General features: G+C 36.8%; 1 protein-coding gene across 2 annotated transcripts in view; it reads right to left on the minus strand.

The window, feature by feature from the left end:
- Window positions 1-25,716, minus strand: part of EPHA6 (EPH receptor A6) — a 529,970-nt gene that overhangs the window by 227,348 nt on the left and 276,906 nt on the right. For both annotated transcript variants that reach the window (XM_035540604.2, XM_035540605.2), the window contains exon 5: window positions 24,337-24,672. In XM_035540604.2, the coding sequence (XP_035396497.1) occupies window positions 24,337-24,672 (336 nt within the window). The remainder of the gene's footprint in view (window positions 1-24,336; window positions 24,673-25,716) is intronic.

Raw genomic sequence — 25,716 nt, forward strand, 5'->3', positions numbered from 1 at the left:
GGTCCTGCAACTTTATGCACAATTTTGTGTTTTACTGTATCATCCTGCAGTAGTTTTGACTGCATACGCAGGCACTCCTGCAATCCCCTGGGCCCGAGCTGTTGAAGACAGTGAGCGAGACCTTCTCAGTGCACCATTTCCAGCTCTGGAAGTCATTCACACCTTCAGTCTCTGAAGGCCCAAACTTTACTATGAATTTTCATGACAGTGAGCAGATTTCTGGCTAAGCCTCCAAGAATCATAAATGTATGTATGACTTTTTTTTTAAGTCTATTGCAAATAATCGAAGGTGATGAGAAGTCCTTTATTGAATAAAGGAGTATTTGTCTTTCCAGAAGGAAAGCCTAAAATTTTATTTCAGTGGCAGCGAAGATTTCAGTGTCTCCTAATGATACTTACATGTCCATATTAACTCAAGTAGCTTCCAAAGGGATCTAACACCTTCTGAAATCCCTGCAGAAAGACAGACACAGGAATTGAAGCCTGCTGTGGGCAGCAGCGTCTCACAGCCCTGTGAATAAATCTGTCAAAAACCACCTGGAAACTGGTTGATGTTTTCTTCCTACCTATTCCTACAGCATGTTACAGAATTTAATCCCTGTGACAGTGGAAATCCTTCATACAATCATTAAGTTAAAGAAATGAGTCAGACTTCTTTTGTGTTTAAATTTATAGACTTCACATGGTCATTTGAAATAACAGCAACCCAACTCAGTCTGTCATAAATTATCACTAGATGAGGGTAAATGCTTACCAAATACATCAAAACCAGACTGGATGTTGATATATAAACAAGAATAAGTTCTAAAGCAAATAAACATTCTAGAAGGAATATAATCTAACACATGCTGTGAAATGGAAGAGGACATTTCCCTTCAGATGATGATCTTGTAAAAAGACAAAAAGTTCCCGACTTTTCCTCTGAATCATCTGGCATTGGTAACGATCAAAAATAAATTAAGAGATTAAGTAGATAATTGATTTAATCTTGTATACCACATTTTCTATTTTAAATTGGAAAAAATAATACAAAGATTATATACTAATAAAATTATCCTCAGAGCCACTCAAAAATGTCCTTGAAATTATGAAATTCAGAACTTTCAGAAGAGGAATGGTTACTTCAGAAATAAAATTATCCCTGTGCAGCATATATGATGTCACAACAAATCTACTTCTGTAATCATACATACACAGCACATTCATTGGGAGAAATTTCCAGAAGGCAAGATACATTTCTTCATCTCTCAGTGTAGGCAGGACCTTATGCTACAGGAAGTTCTAAAAAAAATCTGGGACACATCTTCAGGGGAAGCAAAAGGAAAAAACCTCCTTGACTTTAGCAATGACTGGAAACCTTCAGTCTCACTGTATGCTGTTTTCCTGCATTTCTAAAACATTTTCAAAGTTACTCTTTGACAATCAGTTCATAGTATTTAAAAAGAAGAAAAAAAAAGCTACTATAAGTCAATCAACTTGTATCTTCTGCTTGGTTAATGACTGACACTAAAAGGTTTTATAATTGCTAAAAATGAGAACCCTTTATTAGGGAATGATGTAAAATCTCTGTAAACAAAGAACAGAACCGTGACAGGGTATAGCTATGGCTAATGTCACATTATTTTTTTAATGGCACATATGTTTAGCAATTTATTTATCAGACAGAAATCTGACTCCTTATTATTGGCATTTGACAGAAATCACTAGCTATAGTATACAGAGCTTCTCAGACCTGTCATTAACAAAAGCTGCAGTATTAAGCAGGCCCTCCGTCACGTCTAATACCTAATTATCTTGTCTAAGTGGATTTGCCAGGCAAGAAAGATAAACAATTAGGATGAAGGGTGGAGAATTTCAGAAGTTCAAAAACTGGTTGTATTTGAAGAAAGAAGAAAGCTTTGATTCCTACCTGCATGCTTAAGTTAAACGTATTTTTAGATATTTTTTTAATACTTAATTAAAATAATATTTTCAATATTTATTCTGGCCAGTGGAATGAAAAATCAATTAGATACACAGCTTTGCTCAGCAGACAAGTGGTGAAGCCCAGGTAACCATGAAAAACCACGAAAATGCTGTAGTTTACTCAGGTAGAAACTCTGAAGGCTTTCTGTGTTTACTTGGACTGTGAGATATAATCTGAACTTGTACCCCCTCAAAATTAAATTATTTTCTTTGTACTTAAAGCTTCAATAGTTTCCTATTTCGTATAATTACCCACTTCTAAAATCGTATGCATTTTCAACCGTTCATCAGTTTGCTGCCTTTCTTGGACTACAATCCTCTGCACCTTCCACCGTAGGTATTTTGGCATGTAGATTTGTTATAGCTCTGTTTTTAAACTTTAGAAAAGAATATGTAAGCATACAAAGCTTAAAGAAAATCAATTGTACCCTTCATTTCCTTGTGGAAAATCAGAACTAGTACATAGGAGTGAGAATACAAGCACCAAAAATTTCCTCACCAGCACACTTGTCTGAATCAATCATATTTCAGAGCGGATTTCTGACTAGTTACGTTGCAAATGCCAATAGAAGTACAAGTCTCCAGTCACTCTATTCCATCCCTCAAACTTGAATGCTTTTGCCTTTAGGCACACAATACCTTAATTAAATACAATCCAGTGAAAGTGATGAACGCTACACAGGTGTAGTGCTTTACAAGCCAGACGGCTGACCACTTTGCATTTACAATAAAGCTATGTTGTCTTCACATTATTTTATATGTCCTCAAATTACAAGAAACACACAGCTCATCAGAAAATCAAATAATTGAACTCCAGGCAACAACTCCATACAACAATTTACTGAAAGCACAAAAGCCATCTCTTAGGACAAGAATTGTTCTCTATTGTTTCAAATATCTCTTGAATTATTTCAGTTCTGAACTAAGTACATCCTTGACATGTCTCACTAAGCTGGCTAAATTACAGTGTGACCATTCATAGAATCATGGAATCATCTAGGTTGAAAAACACCTTCATGATCATCAGGTCCAACCATCAACCTGACCTACTAAGTCCTATCACTAAACCACATCCCTTAGCGCCATGTTCCCACTCCTGAACGCCTCCAGGGATGGGGACTCCACCACTTCCCTGGGCAGCCTGTTTCCACACTAGACCACCCTCTCTGTGAAGAAATTCTTCCCGATGTCCAGTCTAAACCTCCTCTGGTGTAACTTTGAGGCTGTTTCCTTGCATCCTATCACTTGTCATCTAGACTGAACGGTCTAGAAAGTATTTGCTTAAAAAGGATATTAAAAATAAACCTGCTCCCACGAACCAAAGTTTGGTTTCCCCAGTTCCAAATGCACTGGCAAAAGTATAAGGTCACTGTCTACAGGAGACCTGAAGAGCTGCAGCTACATGTCCAGAAGGAAGCCCTTCTCGCCAGCCTGGCAAACCAAAAAGCAGTGAGACACTGTTGAGGGGGTGCCTGCCGAGCAGGACTTCACTAGGGGTGCAATAGGAGCAGACTGAACCTTCATGTAGGGAGTTACGTGGGCAGCAGCACTGGTGAATCACAGCACTCTTTCACTACCTTGTTTCATCTCAGAGCTTTGAAGGTGTACTTGCAAGGTATACACGAACTGCATCCCAGCAAATAACTGCCAGTGAATGAAGTTAGTATTGTATATGAAAATAATAACCAGGACTTCAAAAGCGAACTACTCCAGGGAAATTGGTTTGTAAAAAACACAGCAGATTTTCAGAAAACAATACATTTTTGGTTTGCACTGGAAAAGCTAGTAAATACTGCAACTGGGACAGTGAAACCAATAGGAAATTCTGTTTTATCATAAGATTCTTACAGCAAAAAATACATCTTTTGCATTTGGGAGATATTGGGCATGTTGTGAAAACATAACAAAGTATTTCAGAGGAATTATAAAAGTAGTGGTTTGTAGAGGGTTATTTTTCTTATCCCCAGTTGCTCTTCTGTCCTTTCGTTGGTGAGGCAATTAAAATCTTAAATAAAAATTAAATGAATACTAATGAGCATTAATGCAGAACATATGAAGAAGGAAACCTGTAACAGCCTGTTCTAGCAACCAAAACTGTCTTGCAGGCAGGCAAAGGTCTTTCTTTCTGAAGTGATCCTTCCTATAAGCCTTTTAAAGACTATGGGCTGATATAGGTAATTAGGTCAGCCAGAACATTACATAAATGTCTGCATAACACTTTCCAAAACTAGAATTTAGTAATCACAATAAAATGCTCTTTCAAAACACCGATTTGAAATGAAAACTGGATTCCTGGACTTAACTGAAGAATTTCATCGATAATAAAGTTGGCACCTTGCAGCCTGGTGGGAAAATACATGCCCCAACAAAGAATTTTCCTTTAGAAACTCAAGCACCTGGATGTTCCTAAGGATCACAGGAAGGATGGTGATGCTGAAAGGAACAGTAGCAGCAGCAGCAGTATCACTAGTATAGCATTAAGAAGAATAATTAAAAGCCACCACCAATGATTGATGTACTGCATTATGGTTACAGAGGGTTCTGCTATTGAGCCACCAATTAGAGAGCTTACTCAAAATTATCCGAACCCCACAGGTCTAGAAATCAACATGAAAATGCCAAGATTATCAGAACTGTCACAATCTCCACTCTGTAGTACACACCAAAAATAATAATAATAATAAAAAAGTATTCAACTCTTTCCTGTTTGGAGTATTTCTATTTCTGCTCTGCATTTAGAAATATGAAGATGTCATTCACTGTTTTCCCTGGCTGCATCCGTTCTCACAGTGTTGTTTACAGAGCTCCAAAAAAAAGCCCAACAAATGACTCTTTTGTAACTCTAGAGTACAGAAAATGGGCCAAGATAATTTCCAAGCCCACAGCTTTTGGCTCTAATAATCTAATTTACATATACACATAACTTGCATATGCAGAAAGCTTCAGAATTTAACAAAGGCACAGATTTTGTGGTGGGAAAGGAACGGTCTCACCAGTGCTGCTTCATGAAGCTCTCTGTTTATCTGCAGTATAGCAAAAAAATAAGATTCGCCTATTTGCCTAAGTGTGTTCTCAAGTATTAGCTCTGCCCTGGGAACTTCTTGTTTTCAGGACCCATTTGGATGTGGGATTTCACCTTGTTTGTCACTGGTGACCAGCATAAAAACATACTGGAGTATGGGAGCAGAAACTAAGACCCTTACTGAGAGAAAAACGTACCCCAATTTAACATAAATCACTTAGGGCTTTCTGAAAGGAGAGCAAGTGTAATGCAGAAGCTCTTTTTTTCAGATTACAAATGACTTATCTCAACTGAATTTTAACTGATTCCTAATTAACTTAAGTTAGTCCAAACCAAGTTCATTTGCACATTAAGTCATGGGCGATTATAGGATGAAATCTTAATTTTGGCCGACCGAAGGTTACACTGAAGATGCCAGATCTTTTGGAAATGACCTTGTCGAATTTTTCAGGAACCTTCAGAGTAAAATAATACTTCCTGCCCAGAGCATAGGAGCACGAGGCTCTGTATGACCAAAGTCAGAGGGTGTGCAGAAATCTTGGCTTCCAGATCGATGCATAATCCTCTCCAGAAGAGTGGCTGTGCGAGGGAAGGTCTCTCCCTTCCCATTCTCCCTGAGGTCTGACATGACATGACAGATCTGTCAGCTACATGGCTGTGAGGCATGGCATCCGGTGGCTTTCCTGAGATGCTGATTTAACAGTGATTGAAAAGCAAAACTCGATTTGTAAATGCTTTCACCATTCCTCCATACCCATCAAGCATGAGACAAAAATCTATGCCAACTCTGTTCTGGCCTAGGAAGCAAGTGAGAGCTGGCATCAGCCTTGCTTGAGAGGATGCAGAGAAAAGGTGCTGCCGGTGGCTTGCACCCCTGGGCAAGCTGCCTGGGTGCCCCAGCCCTGACAGCTGGGCTGGGAGCTGGAGCTCGTCTCCTTCAGCCCTTTGCCTGCCCCCTTGTAGGCTCCGGCTCCATCTCTTACTCTTGCTCTGCAGGACGGCTTAGGGAGAGCAGGTGTTACGGCTTATTCTCTGAGATGGCAGTTCTGAGCAGTGTGGGGAGCAAAGAGCTCATTGTGGAAATTGCAGAAATGTCTCTATTTTATAAGCCGGTCTTAAAATAGCCGAGGCGCCGAGAGGAGATGTGGAATGGCATTTCATCATGGTGTGGAGAAAAAAGCAGGTATTAGCCATGTGCTGCCAGTAACCACAGCCAGAGTGAGTTGAAATGTCTTTGTCAAACTTATTTTTAACTCTTCTCTCTCTCTGTGCTATATATTTTGTGTATGTATGTATACCCATGTGTGTATTTATTCATAGAAAATATGGGCCTGACCTAAGAGAAAAACGTAATGAACTCATTCTGGTTTTGTCATTGTTTGTGTCTTCAGCAAAGTAAAGGCATAACTCAAAGTAAGATGAAATACCACCTTTTAAAATGAAACAAAACTCAACCCCCACAAAAGCACTTTACGTGAGCACACAGTCTGCTCATCATCTGTCCCCTTTTTGCTAGTTCTTTACAACTTCAGATATAACCAGCTAATTTCAAACAAACCGAGAGATGTCCAAAAGACAAATTTCTACAGCTTTCATGAGAATCAATACATGCATAAAACCTGACCTACCAATAAAGGTGTAACTGTGAACTAGTTGCAGCAACTCTTTTCATTTGTTCGATCAAATTGGTAGGAAATACTGGAAACAGCCCCAAGCACAAATTTAAAGGAAATGAAGTTATACTACTCATACTACAAATCATTTGATCTTAAAGAATAAAAAAATTAAAGGTATTTTTATGAGAACTAGGGATAGCATCTACTAAGAAGTGAAAGGATGAAATTAGGTAGGTCTAACTTTGCTTAAAAACTTTAAGGTCTTTATTTACTGCTTTCCTTTATCAGAAACTTTTTTTTATATGGGAAAAAGTAATTCTCAAAAATTCTTACAAAAGAAAACTAGAACTTGTTAAATTAACCAAGTTCAAACTAAAGGCCTATACTTCTGAGGGGACAGTACAAAGATAATTAAAGTTTCCAGAGATAAATTGAGTTATTTTACTAAACAGCATCTTGTTTTTTATAGCTGACAAGAGCGTTCTGTCACCAGCAACAGAAGAAAATATTGTGATTCTGATATCAGTGTTAAGCCATAAAAAGAAACAACATACAACTTACACCTCAGTTAAACCTCCTTGCTAAAAAGCATACCTTTAAATAAAAACAGGCAGACCTTCACTGAAAAAGCCACGGCAGAATCTATGATGGCTTCAGAGAATGTAAGGAGAATATATTTCCTCCAGAAAGTTGTTTATATTGAGCTGCTCAGGCGTATCAAGAGGAACAGTATCAGTGGTAACCAAACTCCTGAAGCTAATGCATTTAGATGACAATTACCTTTAAACTGCAAGATATACTGATTACAAACTGTTCTTTTCACATTCTTCAGCATTTCCAGGATTAAAATAAATTAACTGCCAAATGAGATAAGCGCATGATAGGAGGTTTTACATTCCCAGACTCCTGGACATCAGTAACTCCTCTGCAGATTAGACGAGGGGCCTCCAATATCCTACATGGCCAAAGGAATGAAAGGCTCAATGTACTTGGCTGGATCACCTAAGTGAACTTGCAGAACCTTTCATAATGTTCAGTACAACATTTTCTACTCATCCAAAAAGCAGTAAATCTGGAAGACTGAGTATTACAAGCAGTGTCCTGAGCTGGTGCCATGAAAAAAATGATTCAGCTGAGGGTTTATGGGGGACCAGTAAAAAGAGGCAGCAGAGAGCTACTGAAGAACAAAGCCAAGAAAGATGATAGAAAAGATGGGGTAAGAAGTGAATCATTGCTTTAGGAGACAGAAGCAGTGCAGCGACTGGGGAAGAAAACCGAGCTGTTGAACACAACATTGGAGACTGGAGCAAGGAAACTTCAGTGAGTGAAACGTGTGCAGCCTCAGCTACTGGTAAGGGTGGTAGGGTGGTGCGAGGCAAATTAGAGGCAGAAGAAGGTAATGAACGTGATGGTGATTGACAAATCAAGCTTGATAATAACAAAAAAAAGCTCAGTTCGGTGCTCTGTCCTTTCTACTTTCACTGTTGCAATGAGAGCTCTATAGTAATTCATATTAAGTTGTGTTGGCTGGGCTGCAATACAGAAGCTTGAGAAACTTAAATGCTCAACAAACTTCTTTGGTTTAGGAGGTAAAGACTCATTTGCATTGACTTCAGCTTCTGTATTTTCTTTTAAAATGCTTTTATCACCTGAAGCAAATGGATAAATATTTCACCAATTTATATATTTTTTTGCAAGGCCTTTTCAAGCTACTACTGAATAACTAATGTGTTGCTAGAATGAACAAATAACCCATTGGTTGAGAAACAGTCCCACTGATACTGAAACTAAAATTAAATCTGAAACTTCAGAAAAAGGAAATGGTTGTCCGGTAAATTCCTGAATATTGTTGTGTCCACTTTTATATCTGTGTATAGTGGACATAGAGTAAAATAAATGAGAGTCTATTTAAAGAGACACAAGATTTACAGCTCTGCTTGGTCTTTAAGGTCACACTCTCTTAAAGAGAATAATTGTTCATCCTGGCACTTGCTGCCACTAAAACAGTTGACAGCAACTCTAATATCTAGTCAGTAGTGATAGAGATATATGTACCTAACTCCCAACAACCTACAAGCTATGTACAAGAACGTCTCTTGCATCTTTCAATTTGCTCCTACATTTTTAAGCGGGCAAACACGTTCTCAAAGGAAAGTCACCTTCAGATACTCGTAGGCATTGCCACAGATACACACACCCACAGCAAATGCCCACTTTTTCAATCGGACTAATTTTTATTAGTTTCTTTATCTTTTGATATGTCAGATGGGATTGCTGCAAAGTAAAAAAATTGTTTTATGATGCCTTTTCCAATCAGCATCACTGTATTTATTCCAAGCTAGCAATTAACTTCCTGACTAATTTGTCACACTTAATTTAAAATCAAGCATGCAGTGATGTTTAGAGCTACAGTCATGGCATTTGTGTTTGGCTGAGGTAGTGGTCACTAGCAATCTCAATTTATCACTTTTAATTTAAACTCCCATGCCAATGATTTTAGTTCTTAAAGCTATGACTGGCACTTATGGATTTCAAAATCAAAGGGAAAATAAACTACAGTTAAGAATTTAACCACTCAGATCAATGAAAAACTGTTTTATAACTGTGCATGCTCCAGTTAAATCCCAGCTGCCTGACAGAAAGTATTTAATGTTTCAAACAGTTCTTTTTCCACTTAAATACTCAGAATACCTTTATATTGCAGTAGTAAGCCACTACTGGCTTGACAGAAGTGGACTGCTGATATATTCACAGAAAATACAGCAAAGCAAGTAAAGGTGGATGCATCAACCTAAAAAAGCATGTACTAATACCCAAATGGCAGTCCATGGACTGTTTGAATGTTACCACTGTATGTCTTTCTCTTTTAAGACTAGTGATGTTATGTGTTATTTCTTTATTAGAAGTTAATAGCAGAAGCATAAGAGAAATCTGTAAATTGAAGAACAGCATTAAACCTATTATCATTGAAATAAATGTCAGTTATGTTTCTAGACTTCTATGGGGGTGAATAATCTGGATTATTTGGTGCAATATCTCACAATTAGCAGATAACCTAGAGTTCTGTAATACCCTTTGAAAAAGATAAATTGATACATATTTTATACTACTATTATTTGTTAATATGTTTAATAAAATAAACCCATTCATTTCATGAAAGAAAGTCTATATCAATGTGTCTGTGCATAATGTTGGCATGCACATGCAAGAAAAATACATAGAGAAGGAGAAGCAGGAGTCCATATATTTTTCCATACTATGTATGACAGAGTAAGAAAAACCCTTTCAGGGAACCATCTTGGTCAGTGGAACCTAAGAAGTCATTTAAGAATGTTTAACAAGACCACACTTGGGTATTTCAGGAGGATGTTTTCATTTCTTTTGTTTTGTTTTACTTATTCAAATCAGCCTTTCCTCAATCATATTTTTCCATCCGGAAAGGGACTGTTAACAGTTTTTACAGGATTTAAAATCTTCAACAATCTTTTGTTACTTCCATATATTTTTGTTTTGAGATCATTAGTGTCATTTAAACACTGAAGTTTTTTCCACATCTTAGCTGTGAAAAAGCCAAGGATGATTTGAGGACAATTCTCTCTTTCAACAGACTTGCTATAGTTCCTTGAATTTACAGGATTATCAACTCCTACTCTGCTACTTTGAGTTGCTTACCTTCCCAAATTTTCATTCATTAAAGTAGCATGCTGTGCTTTGTAGCCAAATTTCCCATACAGGAAATATACTTCAAGAAAACAAAAAAAGGAAGTAAAGCAGTACTCATTACAGGAGTGACCAAAACTGAAATAAAATAAAGTTCTTTCCTCATAAAAAATGATTAATTTTCAAAATAAAACAACGAAATGTTTAAGTATTCACTATTACTGGGCTAGCTCTAAGCATTTTTTTTTTCCGTCATTTTTGTATACTTGGCTTGTACAAATGCTGAGTACGTTCAACTGCCAGTGAAGGCTACAGGAAGTTCCAAGTTCTCCTAAGTCTGAAAAACAGGACATCTGCATCTCAGTGGAGCCATACTAGCCTCACGGATGGTTATACCATACATGGTTTTATGTGCCAAGTCTTATGCCCTACCTTCTAAAATGTGAGAAATTCTACCTACTTGCCTTCAAGGATCACTGGTGTAATGCTTGCAATGCACATAAAAACAACCATACACTAGAGATTATGAATGCAGCAGAAAACCTACAACAGAGAAAAAGGCACATCGAGGTTAAGATTTGGAAAATTGTGGTAAACACGGGACAAAAGGGACAAAGGACAGATGAAGGTAATGTGGAATAACACTGACCTGTTATCAGAGAGGCCTGACTAAGAAAGTGTAGGAGATTTACATAATTAAAGACAGCACAGTAAAACATAAAACATGATTCTTAATTAAAGTTACTTGAGAAACTTTCCAGTGACTTTGGAACCTTAATTTTTTAAAACGAAGATATCAGTAGTAACTTAGATATGTATATTTAATATTTGATGTTTTATAGCTACTTAAAAATAATTTCTCAAAGAAATGAATACATGATGTTGCATAAAAATGGCTGTGAAAGTCACCATAAGTAATACAATCTCCTTGATTAAAATCTGGAGTATTTGTATTACTGCCAATAAATCTGTGATACTATTATTTTGTGTTGCAAATATTGCAGTTGCTACAAGGACTATTTCACATTGCTTTAACTCAGAATAGTGGGATCTCTTCACGCTTTAAAGTCCAAAGAGTACAGACAATACACTTACAATGTCTTTGATTATTGCAAAGGTATTTAAACAAACTCAATAGATAAGCAGAAATATCAAAGAAAAAAAAAAGAAAAAAAGGAGCAAAACAGAAGTAGTACAAAAAATAATAAAAAAAATCTATAAGCAGATTTTTTTTAATTCTTTAGGAAACAGAAAAAGCTGGTTGGTCATAACACTGGCCACCTAGTAGGAAGGCTAAGTGTACTAAGCTTGCAGTTTCAGGTGTTCCACCTTATATCAGAGATCAGAAGTGCTTAAATGGCACACTGTGTTTAAACCATTTGCTTTCACAGTTACTCCACACTTCTGTAGGTGTAGGAGATATTATGTGACCCCTATCCTTCTGAAATAAATGTAACACTTGCAGTGCATTCTATCGATTGAGACGGTACTAATGGCTTGGTTTATAAAACAAGCCAGTTTCCATTAAGCATCTCAGTGATGGGGCAGCATTTTCAAAAGTGCTCAGTGAACTGCATCTCTCAGTGCTTTGCTTTCACTGAGGTGCTTGATGAGACTTTAGCTCCTGCGAAAAGCAGCCACTCACCTGTCAGTCCTGCAGAAAACATGCACACCTTACTCTGTGAGTACTTTCCCACTTGGTGGAATACCCACAGTGTGTATCAGGAGCTGTGTAACAGGAATCCCACTTCTTGTGGGTAAGGACTTTATTTTGTAATCTGACATAACAGCTTTTCAGTGTTGGTCATATCACTACTTAATTCATAATACTCTACTCAGAAAATAGATTATACGCCCCTCAGGTACTTAAAATGTTACCTGTCAAAGCAAAGACTTAAGCAGAAATATGGGAAGACAGTTTAAATACAGAATAATGTAGACAGTAGGGAATAGATTGTATTGCATCTAAACACGTTTTTGGAAGTTTTGGACAGTTTTAATGGAAATGTAATTTTAGTACTATGTGGAAATGTAACTCATGTATCAATCTGGTAAAGATGAAAATATTAAAAAAATATATTAAAATATTTCAACAAAGTAAAATTTTCTTATCAAACAGAAAGATCTTAACATACCATCATGTATTTTATACTAGATAGACTAATAAATCAGTGGCGAATCATTATTTGCACGTTATTTATACATATACTGACAGTTTTGCATAATGTATATTTATATAGAAATAAATCTATACATAGCAAATATGATGTATTTTTACCCTTTACGTTATATTCAATTATAGAATAAATTCCAGATTGAGATTTTAATTATTTTTAATCCTCCATCAACTGAGACTGAAGAATACTGATTTGCTCATTCCACCCACTCAAATTATTTTTTAAGACGTTACAGTCTTATTCTCCCTAAAACTGCACGAGAAAACCGTATTTTCAATGTCTGACATTATAACCATCACATTAAAATGGAAAATAGAAAAATGAAGAATATTTTATTCCCACTGGTGTTTAAAAGAGCTTAGATTTATTATGTTTATAAGAATGTAAAGGTTATCTGGAGAGTTTATCCAGAATGCAACTGTATATATGAACATGGAAAAACAAGATCTGAATTTATTTTCCATGCAGAAATCTGGCTTATGGAATTGTTCACCACCCAGTATTGCAGCTAACACTGTGGGTGCTTACCTAAAAATGTCAGGCCATCTTTATGAACCAGCTGTGCCATAGATTAATGATCGTAGGAGAAAAGCTAGAGTTTTAGAGGTGAAGATAATGAAGCAAATGTGATAGATAACTCGGAAAATAGATAACGATGCCCTGCTGTATGTCCCTGAACCTTCACAGAATTGCACTGATACATACTTTGGAATATGGTGTAAAGGCATTAAAATATCATGTTAATATCTTAATAGTGTAGGTGCAGGTGGCTAAATGGGATACAGGAGCTGTATCTGCTAAGAGGTGGAGGTTTCAGGACACAACTTAATTCCTTTTACAGCAGCTCCTCTGGGCTGTAACATGAGAGACTATTCACAGTGAAATTTAGCTTCAAAAATCTCCCCCCAAAAACTTTGTTCATCTGAGATTACAGTTTTTTAGTATTACAGTCTGTTTTTTATACCAAAAGTTCCCACTGAAACTGGCACCACTGAACATGATTAATACAGGAACAGGTCAGGGAGACGTGTAGATAAAGCTACGCTCCTCTTTTAACCAGCTGGCATCAAAAAAAATATACCAGTGCACTAAGTTAATACAGCTCCACAGTCACACATGTTCTCTGAAAAGGTACAGACTTTAATCTTCCATGCTGTCAACTTGCTTCCTTGACCATGCAAAATTCACTGCCAAATACAAGCAAGCATTTTCAAGACAAATAGTATTTCTCACATTAGAAAAATGTGATTTTCTCTATTTCTTCTCTCCAAAGATTCTAGTCAACTTGCATTATTTATAAACTGAAATCAATATTTTCTGTAAATTAGCAAAGAGGGATGGTAACTATCAATTAAAATATTTTCCCTTTATGAGAATAAATCATATTTATGAACAATTGGCATTGACATATCAACAAGTCACCTCAAGTCTAATTAGTAAATGACATTTCTAGTTTGACAGGAAAGTGGCAATCTCATATCTTTTCTATTGTTGATAGACCGTAGCCCATCATCCGTGAACTACAGACAGAATTTCCTGAATCCCATTACACTATTACCATACCCTGTAAATTTTTTTTTCAGTCCTTGCTGATTCTCAATTATAGAAAAAAAGGAAGTGCTAAATAATTTTAGGAGAACAATCTAATTTTGAAAAATGAAGCCTATAGTTTAATATTATATGTGTGTGTGTGTGTGTGTGTGTGAACCAGTTGCTGGAATCGTACAATTTGTTTTCCAGACTGACTTCAGTGAATACAATCAAATGATCATTTATTTTTAAACTGTAAAATACAGTGTTGGAAACTGGCTGAACAACTTGTTAGTAACTTACAAGATCATATATCAGCTGTTTGCAATGCATAACAAGTTAAAATTTATGAATCACTTAGATAATGCACATTAATTTCTAAACCCTTCAATACGAATATGGATCAAGCACATGATTTAAAACCCACTGCATGTGTTATTTAAAATGATATGGACAGGCTTAAAAAATATTACTTTATATTCAAACAGAATGAGCACAAAAATAATTCTTGCAAATATACCTTAATTTACCGGAGAATGGGATTTAATTAATACCAGAGGAATTTTTAGGGAAATGTTGTTATTTCAGCAGAAAAGTTGTGCCTAGTTACCTGAGTGCTGTGGATGAAGGCAAAAGAATTAAGCAAGACTAGAGTAGAAAACAAGCCTTCATGAAAACATTAGCTGAGCCAGATGTCCCTTCCATTTCAGTCAATGGGACATCTGTACCTGACTTCTAGTGAAACAGCTTTGGGACATTAGAACTGATTTTGCAATTACATAATTTCTTGTATTTGGTTTAGAATTTTCAAATACTGAGTAGTTCAGTGTACAAAATGACATTGTTATTTCAAGAAAGAAAGCATGAACAAATTGGTCTAGATCTCTGAAGACATTCCTTCTTAAATATATTTAATTTAATTAATTAATTAATAAATTTATTAAATTCTAAATTATTTAATCCACATGCTTCTTCCTTTTATTCATGTATTCCTTGGGAATGCTCACGCATATCACCTTCCTTCTCCTTTTGGCTATCATAATGACTTTACATGCAGACAACAAGCTCAAGCACTTTAATCTGATACACTTTTTGCTAACTTCCAGGTCACTTTAGTAAGTGAAAACAACAGAGACAAAACACTCTGAATAGCTAGTCCAGCACAGAATTAGTTGCACTCACTCCAGAGGACCAATGAAGTGTGAAACTGTATTATTGGAAAAATCCGCTCTAGAATCTGTAGCCACATCTTGAATATCTGGCAATATTTCTGCTTATAAGAAGTTTTTTTGGGGAAGTCTTAAAGAGAGGATAAAGAAAAATATGTGTATTTAATATGCAAAACCCACTTCTCAATTGGAACCAGAGATCGCATGCTAGATGGAAATAAGATTTAAGAGATTAAGAGTGTCTTTTTTTCCCTTCTTTTGTTTCCTGCCTACTAATCCACTGACCAATCTTGACACTGGTTTTCACCCTCCCTCCTCATCTCTTTCAGACTAGGATTCTGACTGGAACATGAAGTCTGACTTATGACAGGATAGTGAAAGGCAATATAAATTTCTAAACTAAGTATTAAATGTGTATATCCTGGCTACTATAATCTTTTCAGAGAAGCAAACTTTATCTCTTATGTTATTTTTTCAGTGGAAATCCACTATAAATTTTACAACGCTGATAAAACATTCAAGTATGTAACATATTTATCTGAATATGAAGATAGCAAACAGATGTCTCTCATTGATTTGAGCAGGAAAAGGTAAAAGTATGTTATTAGAGACATTATCTGCAAGCTAACAGAACTGTAAAATAAATAGACTTCTGAAGCTTTAGAAACTACATAATTTTGAGTCTGCCCTCAACCTTATTCCAATGTGCACAATTTAATGCCATTATTGTATATAAAGGAAAACTATTTCCAAACTGTGAGCCTAAGGCAAATGCATATGGAAGAGTCACAAAAGTGGAAGGAGAAGGGTTGTTGAGTGTAATGAAGAAACTACATTTTAAGAAGCAAATGAATTGGAGCAACCTGCTACCAACATAATTGCTTTAAAGACCCCATAGCAAACATCAGCAGAATTGGTTTGTAATTTACCATGTCCTTCGTGCTCCCTAAAGGTTTGTGTCAAAGTCATGACATCTACAAACACAATTTGTTTCAGACAGACTAGCCATGATGAATGTCTTCCTTTACTACCCTTGACCAAAATCACTTCTCTTGCCAAGAAAGCAACAGAAGTCTTCATTTCACTTGTCATATACTGGGAACATCAGAGGTTTTTTTAATGAAATAGCTTTCAGAAATGTTTAGGTAAACTTTGAAAACAGAAGGTTCCTAATATAACTCTGAAGAATTTCTAAAGTCGGTCAATTAACATCTGTGGCAGAGGTTTCTAATTACTTAAGACACCAGTTTATATCCGAAATCTCTTGTACTCTTCCCTGACTATAATACTCAATAATGATTCTTCTAACTCTATCATTCATGGCAAGAGGTTACAGCTAACTGAAATGTGCTTGATTATCCTAAGAGGGCTCTTAACTGAGTGGAGTGCAGATAGCACCAATAAGCTTAGTTGAAAATTCTGTTTAAAATCTCCGAAGTTGATGAATAAACATCTCATCCTCGATCATGGAATGTGCTGAGTGTCCTTAGCAGCTGCTGACAATAAAAGGACCAAACAAAATAAAGGCATATTTCTCATCCAGTGCTACATGCCTACCAATTTATGTGTAACCATTATTTTACAGTATTCTCCACAAAGGTACTTTTCACAAATTGAGAGAAAATATTGGTATTAAATACACAGTCGTTGCAGAAATTGTATGTGGTATTTTAATGACAGCAACTGAAAACAGAAAGTTGCTGAAAAAATGCATGTCATAGACAAATTACCAATGGTTATAAATAATACTGTGCTATGCAATGAAAGAAACTATTATAAAAGCCGAAAGACCACACTGATAAGTAGATTATGGGAAAAATACTTCGTGGTATTGATTAACCTCTTTCCCCTACTCCTCCAAGCCAGACTTTCACTTTGTCTCCTCATACTGCATAACTTAAAGAAAAAATATCGTAAAGCTATGTGAAGTCTGACTAGCTCAATGGATAATACTGGTGAATGAGAAACGAAAGTAAATGGAATCAGGTTGACTTTTGCTGCATTAAAGATATGGCTGAACATCAATATCTGCTAGCAGAAAGAGGCCACATTTGGTAAAGAAAATTTATAAATAATTAAAAAATATTCAGGATACAAATCAAGATTATTTAGAAGTAATTTTTCACCTGTGATTATTGTGTAGGCATCAGACATATTTCAGCAATCAAAGAATCATCAGCAAAAAGTCATCTAACAGAGGCCAGCAGATGAAAATCTGTGGGTAACAACCATGCTGCACAAAGATCTTTCCTTAAAACTTTGCATTTCATTCACAGAATCAAGAATGGTATGGGTTGAAAAAGACCTTAAATATTATCCAGTTCCACCCCCTCTGCCATGGGCAGGGACACCTCCCACCAGACCAGGCTGCCCAAAGCCCCATCCAGCTTGGCCTTGAACACCTCCAGCTTCTCTGGGCAGCCTGTTCCAGTGCCTCACCACACTCTGAGTGAAGAATTTCTTCCTAATGCCTAATCTAAATCTACCCTCTTTTATTTTTAAACTGTCATCCCTTGTCCTATCACTATACTCCTGGACAAAGAGTCCCTCTCCAGCTTTCTTGTAGTACTGGAAGGCCACTGCTGGACCCTTCTCTTCTCCGGGCTGAACAACCCCATCTTTCTCAGCCTGTCCCCATAGGAGAGCTGCTCCAACCCTCTGAGCATCCTTGTGGCCCTCCTCTGGACTTGTTCTAATAGGTCTGTGTGTTTCTTATAATGGGAGCTCCAGAATCTTTGGGTTGACCTGAAGAGTGTTCAACAGCATCTGAGTTGAAAAAGTCTGAGAATGAAGACTTAGCATTTTTTCCTTGTGGTTTTCTTTCCAACTTTAAATGCTTAACGTATACACACACTGAGATAAATATGAATATATATACATATAGTTTCACAGACTAGCATGAATATTCACTGCTTAATGCTGAAAATCTTTTTAAAATTAAACACGTAATTGGAAAAGAGCATTATTCAGATGTGTCTTAAAATAGGGACTGCACATCTCAAACTTTTTTTTTATTTATTAGTAATCTCTCTTACTGTCTTCATGCTCTACTCAGTATGGGCCTTCACAGACTATCTTTAACCAGTAACCAATGTGTTAATATTTTTCTTCAAATTTTTCACATGAATAGCACTGGCAGCAGTGTTCTGCACTGTTTTCATAACAGTACATGGTTTGGTGAAAGTATCGATACAGCTGTAGGTATCAGGTCCACAAATGCCAAAAATTTCTCATTTATTGTCATCTATGAAAACTTCATGATATTTCTTATTTAATCAAATCATGTGGCTTGAGCTCTGGTAATGTCTGCTGGAGGCTGTTTTGTGACTGTTTCACAACAGGCTTTTATGTGACCTGCTATTTCATTTTGACAATCGGTTATTACAAATAGCTGTTCCTTTAGATTTAGAAACCATTAACATAAACAGTTTGGAAGATGCTTTAAAGGGTTTTGTCATGCCAGTATAAGAGATAAATGTTCTTGACTTTAAAGTTACAAAGGACAATCGCATCTATAGAGGTTTGAGGCTTAGGGGAAAAAAAGGGAGGTTGATTTTTGATTAGGGTGAAAGTCAGATGCTACCATGCAATTCAGAATTAGTGAACAAGGCCCTCCCCTCCCACCCCAACAAGTGTCCTGAAACTATGCTGTGATCACCCAGAGGGACTGATCCTGAAAACTGTCCTGGTAGAATAAATGCTACCGAGATGCTATGCTTACAGTTGGATGAGGCTCTTACCAACTTGCACTGTCTGCATTGTTGACATCATGATATATGGTATTAATGTGTGACGATGCGGGCATGTTTACTCCTGGAAGAGGCACTGAAATCCTTCCATGCACTCCTCAGTTCCCACAGCTCTAAGGGAGTGAAAAGAGGCTGCTGTTGCTACAGCTCATCTGCACCAGGGTACAAATGCATCTGAAGAACTACCTATACCGCAAGCAATGAATTGGCCATAACTTATCTGGAAGCATGAATTAGATGAAAAGCAATCCCTTTTCAGAAACCAGCAAGATTTTACCACCAGGTTAGGAAACATCTTATCACCTACAATATATCTGCCAATGGATATAAGATAAAATGTACTAGACAAAGGAACCCTGCCAGACTTGCAGTTTCACAGTCTGCCCTAATACCTCAGCTAGGCACAGACTGTCAGCACTAGACAGACACTGCAAAACAAGACCGGTCTTCAGCACAGTGATAGGGTGTGTGCCCAGACAGAGCGAAGTCTCTCATGACAGTTTGTCCACCCGTAGCAGGTCTTCAATGTTGGGGAGACCAGAATCACTCATGAACTGCAGGACTGAGGAGGGATAAAATGAGATTTCTGGGTTGCGATGGCAGAAGGAGCTCTTCTCTACAGCATTAACTTTCTGCCAAGGCGGAAGAAACCCATGAAAGGAATGATGCCCATGAAACGTCCCACGGCTGGCCTGTGGTTTTAGGGGAGGTCACTGCCTGTGGGGCTGACAGAAAAAAAGGTGAGCTGGGGACTTCGGGTGCAGAATCCCACAGGAGAAACACGATGAGGTGAAGATGCAGATCGGACATGGAGGAAACTTCTCAGTCAGAGACTCCTTGGTCACACAGTTGAAAATGGGGGACTGGGGCGGAGCAGGCCACAATCTGTTTATACATACATAATCACACACTCAGGGCATATCTCACAACTCCACTCTACCACCATGTAATGTTAAAAAAGCCCTCTGTACTCAGGTAACAGGACATATGAATGTTCACTGAGTGCATGTATATGTTCGTTATTATTTGGAAATAGAAACTATTGTTTTAAGTTCTGCTTTGCTTAATTATTCATTATTTACTACATAAATTATGCATGAAAACCTCAAGTATTTCTGAGTTTTCTTTAGGCAATGCAGACTCCAAGAAAGTTATGTAGTGAGGTGTCTCTTCCTCCCATTAGTCATAAGGCAAACATAAATTACAATTCAGCTGCCTTTTTACACAATGATTTAAAGTCGATTGAGTACAATTACTTCATACTCAGCATACTCACTGCAGTATAAAACTTTATCGTCCCCACAAAGAAAAGGCATCGTAGCACTTTGCAGAACAACAGTATTACTAAACATTTCTGATGAGGCTGTTTTTTGAAAATGTTTTACCCTTCAGTTCACAAATTACTTTGGCAGTGATTTGGGAAAGCACTTAATTCGAGCTAATGTTCTTCCTTGGACAAGGACTTTCCTTAAGTGCTTTACTGAGCAGAATCTCATTCTGTTTATCTGTCCATTTATCTGAATTTAAAGTATGGATTATTTTGATATCTCAAAATATTTAGGGAAAAAAACAACAACAAAAAACCCACACAATACAAGAGTGGCTTATACCTGACCTTCCCTTACCTCTCCATCACAACATCTAAGTTTTCCAGCAAATCCCTACCCCATCTTTGACACACTTGCTGGACAAGGCAGCACATACTGTGGTCATACAGCAACTATACGTGTACTTTCTTAACTGACTAGCTGATATACAAGCTAAGTGGTCGGTCAGCAGGCCTCTCAAGTCCAGTATACAAGCCTAACACAGCTGAACCTTGGTTTTTAACTTGTAGACCCAACTGGCAGCTTGGTGAGCATAAGTGACCTCAGGGCTATTTTTCACGCTTCTGTTGAGAGAACGCAGTATCTGGGAAATCTTTTCCTTTGTTATCAAACTGGAATTGGGTTCACAGCTCTTCAGGGTGCCTGACAGACAACGTGACTGAATAGACTTTGTTTCCTTATGAAACCCAGAAAAAAAGGCTATTGAATTTATGAATATTTGTACAAAATTAATAACTAAACAAGTCATGAATGCTAACAAATTGATTTTATATAGCTTACATTAATGTCAGTAAGTTTTTTTCAGTATTTGATCAGATCTAGTAATGCTTTAGTCATCACATTGCAAAGTGGTTTGCAAAACCTTTTCAAAATAAGTGTTACTTTCCTTTAGTTTGCTTCCTGCCATTGTTAGACCTCAGTGTTATACTTAATCTTGCTGATGATGGTGATCACATGTAGAGATAGTTAAGATTTTAATATTAGTTGTAGTATAACTCATAGAGATGAGCCTTAATCACTTTCGAAATAGTTCACTTCTCCTGTAAGCAACTATTCTCCTTCTGATGCTCTCAAGACTCTCTGCTCACTAACTGGTGTAGAATACAAATCCTCAGTTTCTGTGGATGCCCATGGTACTATTCACTACATTAATTCGGTCAGCAAAATACCAACAGTAGTATCTTCTCCAGAAAGAGAGAGAGAGAAAAAAAAAAAAAACACAAAAAAAACACTGAAGAACAAACTAACAATTTTACATGTTTAAAGATCTATCTGTTAATTCCACATAAACTGTCAAAAAGAAGGGGCCACTAGAGGGAAGTAAATCCAATATACTCAAAGAAAATAAAATGCTAGCTCCTCAGCTACTGTAAATTATTGTACCTAACAAGAATGGTTTGGATTTAGAACAGCTAAAGATATTGTTCCATATTCTTAAAAAGGTAGAGTAATTGAAGAAAAGAATTTATATAGAGATCTATCAGCATGTAATGTGTATAGCAAAAAATATTAAAACAGTATGTAAGAAAAGATTCAAATAAAAAGAAAATATGAACATAGTATAAATAAATTGTCTAGGTATAATTTATTATAGATCTGGATTTTTCAAATTAGCCACATCAAAAGGAAAATGTTGTTTTAAATGTGGATTTTTGGTAGTGTAATACCTGCTCACAGTAAGACATTTTTGATTTGTTGTCACTTCATGCCTGTCATCTTGGATCTTTGGTTTATATGAACATGTGTATGATATTGCAAAATCAGGCAATAAGTAGTGTCCATTTCAGGATAACTATGATTAGAAGGAAATATTGCAACCATGAGTTTGCTTTTTAGTGGTACAGCTGAAAAATATTTGCAATATAAAGGCGATTATTTAGTATTTTTGGTAAATATGGCATGAAAAATACTGTAAGTTGTTTACTAATTGCTGGCTGCCAATAAAATTAAAAAAAAAAAGAAGTCATAAATACTTTTCTCAGAGAACTTCAGTGTGATTTATAAACATTAATAAAATCTCTGCAATGGTCTGAAGCTTTAGTTCTACAGCTTTGCTTTCTCAGGTCAGATACCCTAACTTTCTCCATACTACCACTTCTTATTCATGACTAAAAGAAAATCACAAAAAATGTTTATTGTCTTCTCAATTTCCATCAACCAAAACCCCATTAATTTTCTTCCAAAGACAATTTCATATGACACTATCTTTCTCTCTTTTTCTTCTAAATATATAGTTACCATTTTTATGATTTTATGCAATGACACAGTTTCTAAGCGTACAAAAAATATTTTATCTTTATAACTACATTTTATAGATGCCTCTATTTCATTTATTATAATGCTTCCCCCTGCAAAGCTGTCTTTGTATATCCAAATAAACATACTGATATTCTGGAAATCTGGTCTTAAATTCTCTCAAGCCCTTCCAATAGAATTTTTAGCAATGTAAGAATTATTATAGTGCAAGCAGCCTACACTCTAGACTTTACTGTCAGTGTGTCACAAATTATCAAAACATTGGTCTTTTCCCTGTTTTGAGTAAACTGCGGTGAAAATCTATATCCTTAAACCAGTAACAGACATCAGCAAAAGATGTATTATTTTTTAAAAGCCCACCACTTAAATACAATTCTCAAGGTGTGTTCAGACAGCTGTTGGCCAGTTCAAAAATAAACCATCTCTCTGGTGACCTCCACTTGTGCACGCTTACTGACTTGCATTTTGTACCATGTAACAAAACATCTGAAAGTAAGTATACAAAGGGGTAAATTCTGGCACCATGTTTTTCCTCTGATGAGAAAGGAATAGTGAGATACAGGTTCACAATGTGATGCATAGCCTGAGAGCTTAAGACAATTCTCATTGCAAAGAACATATCATTAAGTATCTTATATAATCATCTGTTCTGTTACTATCATTGCATTAAGGATAAGTGGGCAGTTTTCATGGTTTTCCCAAACCATTTTCAAGAATATTATTAGAATTACCATCATTGTCATTATCATCATCATCACAGCAAGCTGTTAATTTTGGCATGCCCAAAGGCGAATAAGTCATTACTTACTCATCAACAAAACTACTTGTCCCAGATACACAGGTAAGCAGATTTTTGCTAGGCTAATCAATGAAAAAACCCAGGGCCTTCCTACAAGGGGAACATAACAGGATCCTCCTGAACATTAGCACTTTTACTAAATACTTTTATACGACCAAAGGTTTGGTACTCAAAGGCCTAGTTTTGCCAGTTCAGCTCGTGTCCTACATTAAACACTTCGGCTACAGTTGCAATGTCACCGCACAGTAGGTGAAAAACATTTCTGGAACAAAAGTCAGCAAGGGATAATTTTGAAATAACCTTCTGATCTACAGTAGCACAAGCCAGAAGATAACACTGCTATATAGATTGCTTTGTTGGTAACCTATGATGCTTTTTGCTGTCATAGTAAGTATTTCTATAGATGGAAGAGGAAAAATGTGCAAAATAAACTACAGAGCTCTTTTCGTTACCCACGTTTCTCATAAAGGACAGCCCTCAACTGAAATGGTGTGTGTGGGGGAATCTCAGAAACGATAACATGAAGTGGACAATTAAAGGAACAAAAAATCCATTACGATATCTCACCTGAGGAAATGGCTCATACAGATGCTGAAATATCTTAGAGTAAATCATGCTGTATTAGTACTATGAAACATTAATACTAAAGGAAATGAATTCACTTTCATTTCACCTTTAAACTGTGAAATTGGTGGGTAACATGGTGCTTTAGTCTTTCAAAACTGAAATTGTAAGGGAAGACTTGGAAGAACATCTGACACAGACTCGAGTTGTGACAAACCACTGGTAGGCTCAGGCTGTGTTAAAGCACGCATTTCATTTAAACAGGAAGACACGTTAAGCAAAGATGTGGTTTTGTACCCTGTGTTACCGGGTCAAGGGCCAACTGACAAAAGCATTCAGTGACCTCATCAGCAGAAACTGAAAGTCCTCACACATAAAAATACATAACAATCTGCAAAGCATCCTAACTCGCTGACCCGGACTTCCAAGAAGCAAAATGATACCCATAAAAAGTGCATGAATGACAGGGCACAGTAACAGATGCGTGGTGGTGAGACTTACCATCTTGGTCCGTGGTAACTGTGATAGCTGTGAACTGCTTGGGGGAGAAACTCAGCTCCGAGACGCCATTCGTGGCCTCTATTTCAAAGGTGTAGTTGACATGTGACACAAAGTCCAGCACCGTCACGGAGGAGTTGATGAGACCTGTGTGCCTGGGGATGAAGCGGATGCCTCCCCCACATATCTCACACTGGCTGGCATCCGACCCACATTTCTTACAGATGACACTGTAAGTGAGGTCTTTTCTTCCTCCCGTATCACTTGGGGGGCTCCATTCCAACATGAGAGCTGTTTCGTTAATGTTAAAAATCACGTTCCTGGGAGCAGAAGGTGGCCCTGCAAAGGAGGGGAAAGCCTGTTAAGCGTCTGTTGTCTGCTTTGGAGTTAAAACCACACAAAAATATAATATTAATCTTAAGGCAATTATTTGCAAGACGTTGAAAAGATTATGTTTGAATAGTGAATTCAATTGAAAATTTAAAATTATCTAAATAATTTAAATCCTTGAAAATTAAACAGGAAGGATAAACATGTAAGATCATAGGAAGCTGAAAACTCTAAATGAATTAGAATTAATTCAGAAATAATTTAAGACAACATATAAATTACTTGGGAAGGTCCAAGCTAGACTTGATAACCTAAATTTGCACTAAATATTTTGACTTGTGGGGTGCTGGGGTAGAGCTGTAGAGCTTTAACCACAAAATTTATTTCCTTATTTTTTGCCTAGTAAGGTAGGTTTTTCTGATACTTATGATCCTTGACGTCTTATAAGAGTTAAATTGAGAAAATAAGTAAATAAATGACAGCTTTGGAATAACTACAGGAAGTAAAGTTGATTCTATTAATTCTTTAGTACCAGATATTTTTTTCTATCCTTTGCTGCTATTATCCTTGGGGATTTCTTTGCTGCTATTCATTAACAGAGCTAGGTAGCAACAGGCTAAGAGTATTAGGCACAAGAGACAGTTTACATGTTTTTCATTCCTGCCCGGCACCTAATCAGCATCAGTTTAACAGCGAGGACATCATACTTGCAAGCTAAAGATCTAAAGGGATGGTCGCAAAGCAGGAGAAAAAATAGAAGACCACAGGGAGAAGGAATGCAAAGGTAGTAGCAGTAAGCAGAATATAGATAAGAAAGCTCCTAGCTAGCAAACAAGTGGTAAAGCTCTCTGTACAGTTAGAGGAACCACAATTGATCCATTTCCAGTGAATCCCACAATAGCCAAGATACATCCAGCAAGTTTTAAGCTGTTACGCTGACTTTCTGTGTATGATCACATGTAAATCACCTGAGACTTTATATATTCAGACAGGAATTGGTGAAGGGATGAAGGTGGAAATTGTTAGAGGAACTCCAAATAATCTTAACTCTAC

The sequence above is a fragment of the Cygnus atratus genome, chromosome 1 (assembly GCF_013377495.2).
Source record: "Cygnus atratus isolate AKBS03 ecotype Queensland, Australia chromosome 1, CAtr_DNAZoo_HiC_assembly, whole genome shotgun sequence".
Lineage (NCBI taxonomy): Eukaryota > Metazoa > Chordata > Aves > Anseriformes > Anatidae > Cygnus > Cygnus atratus.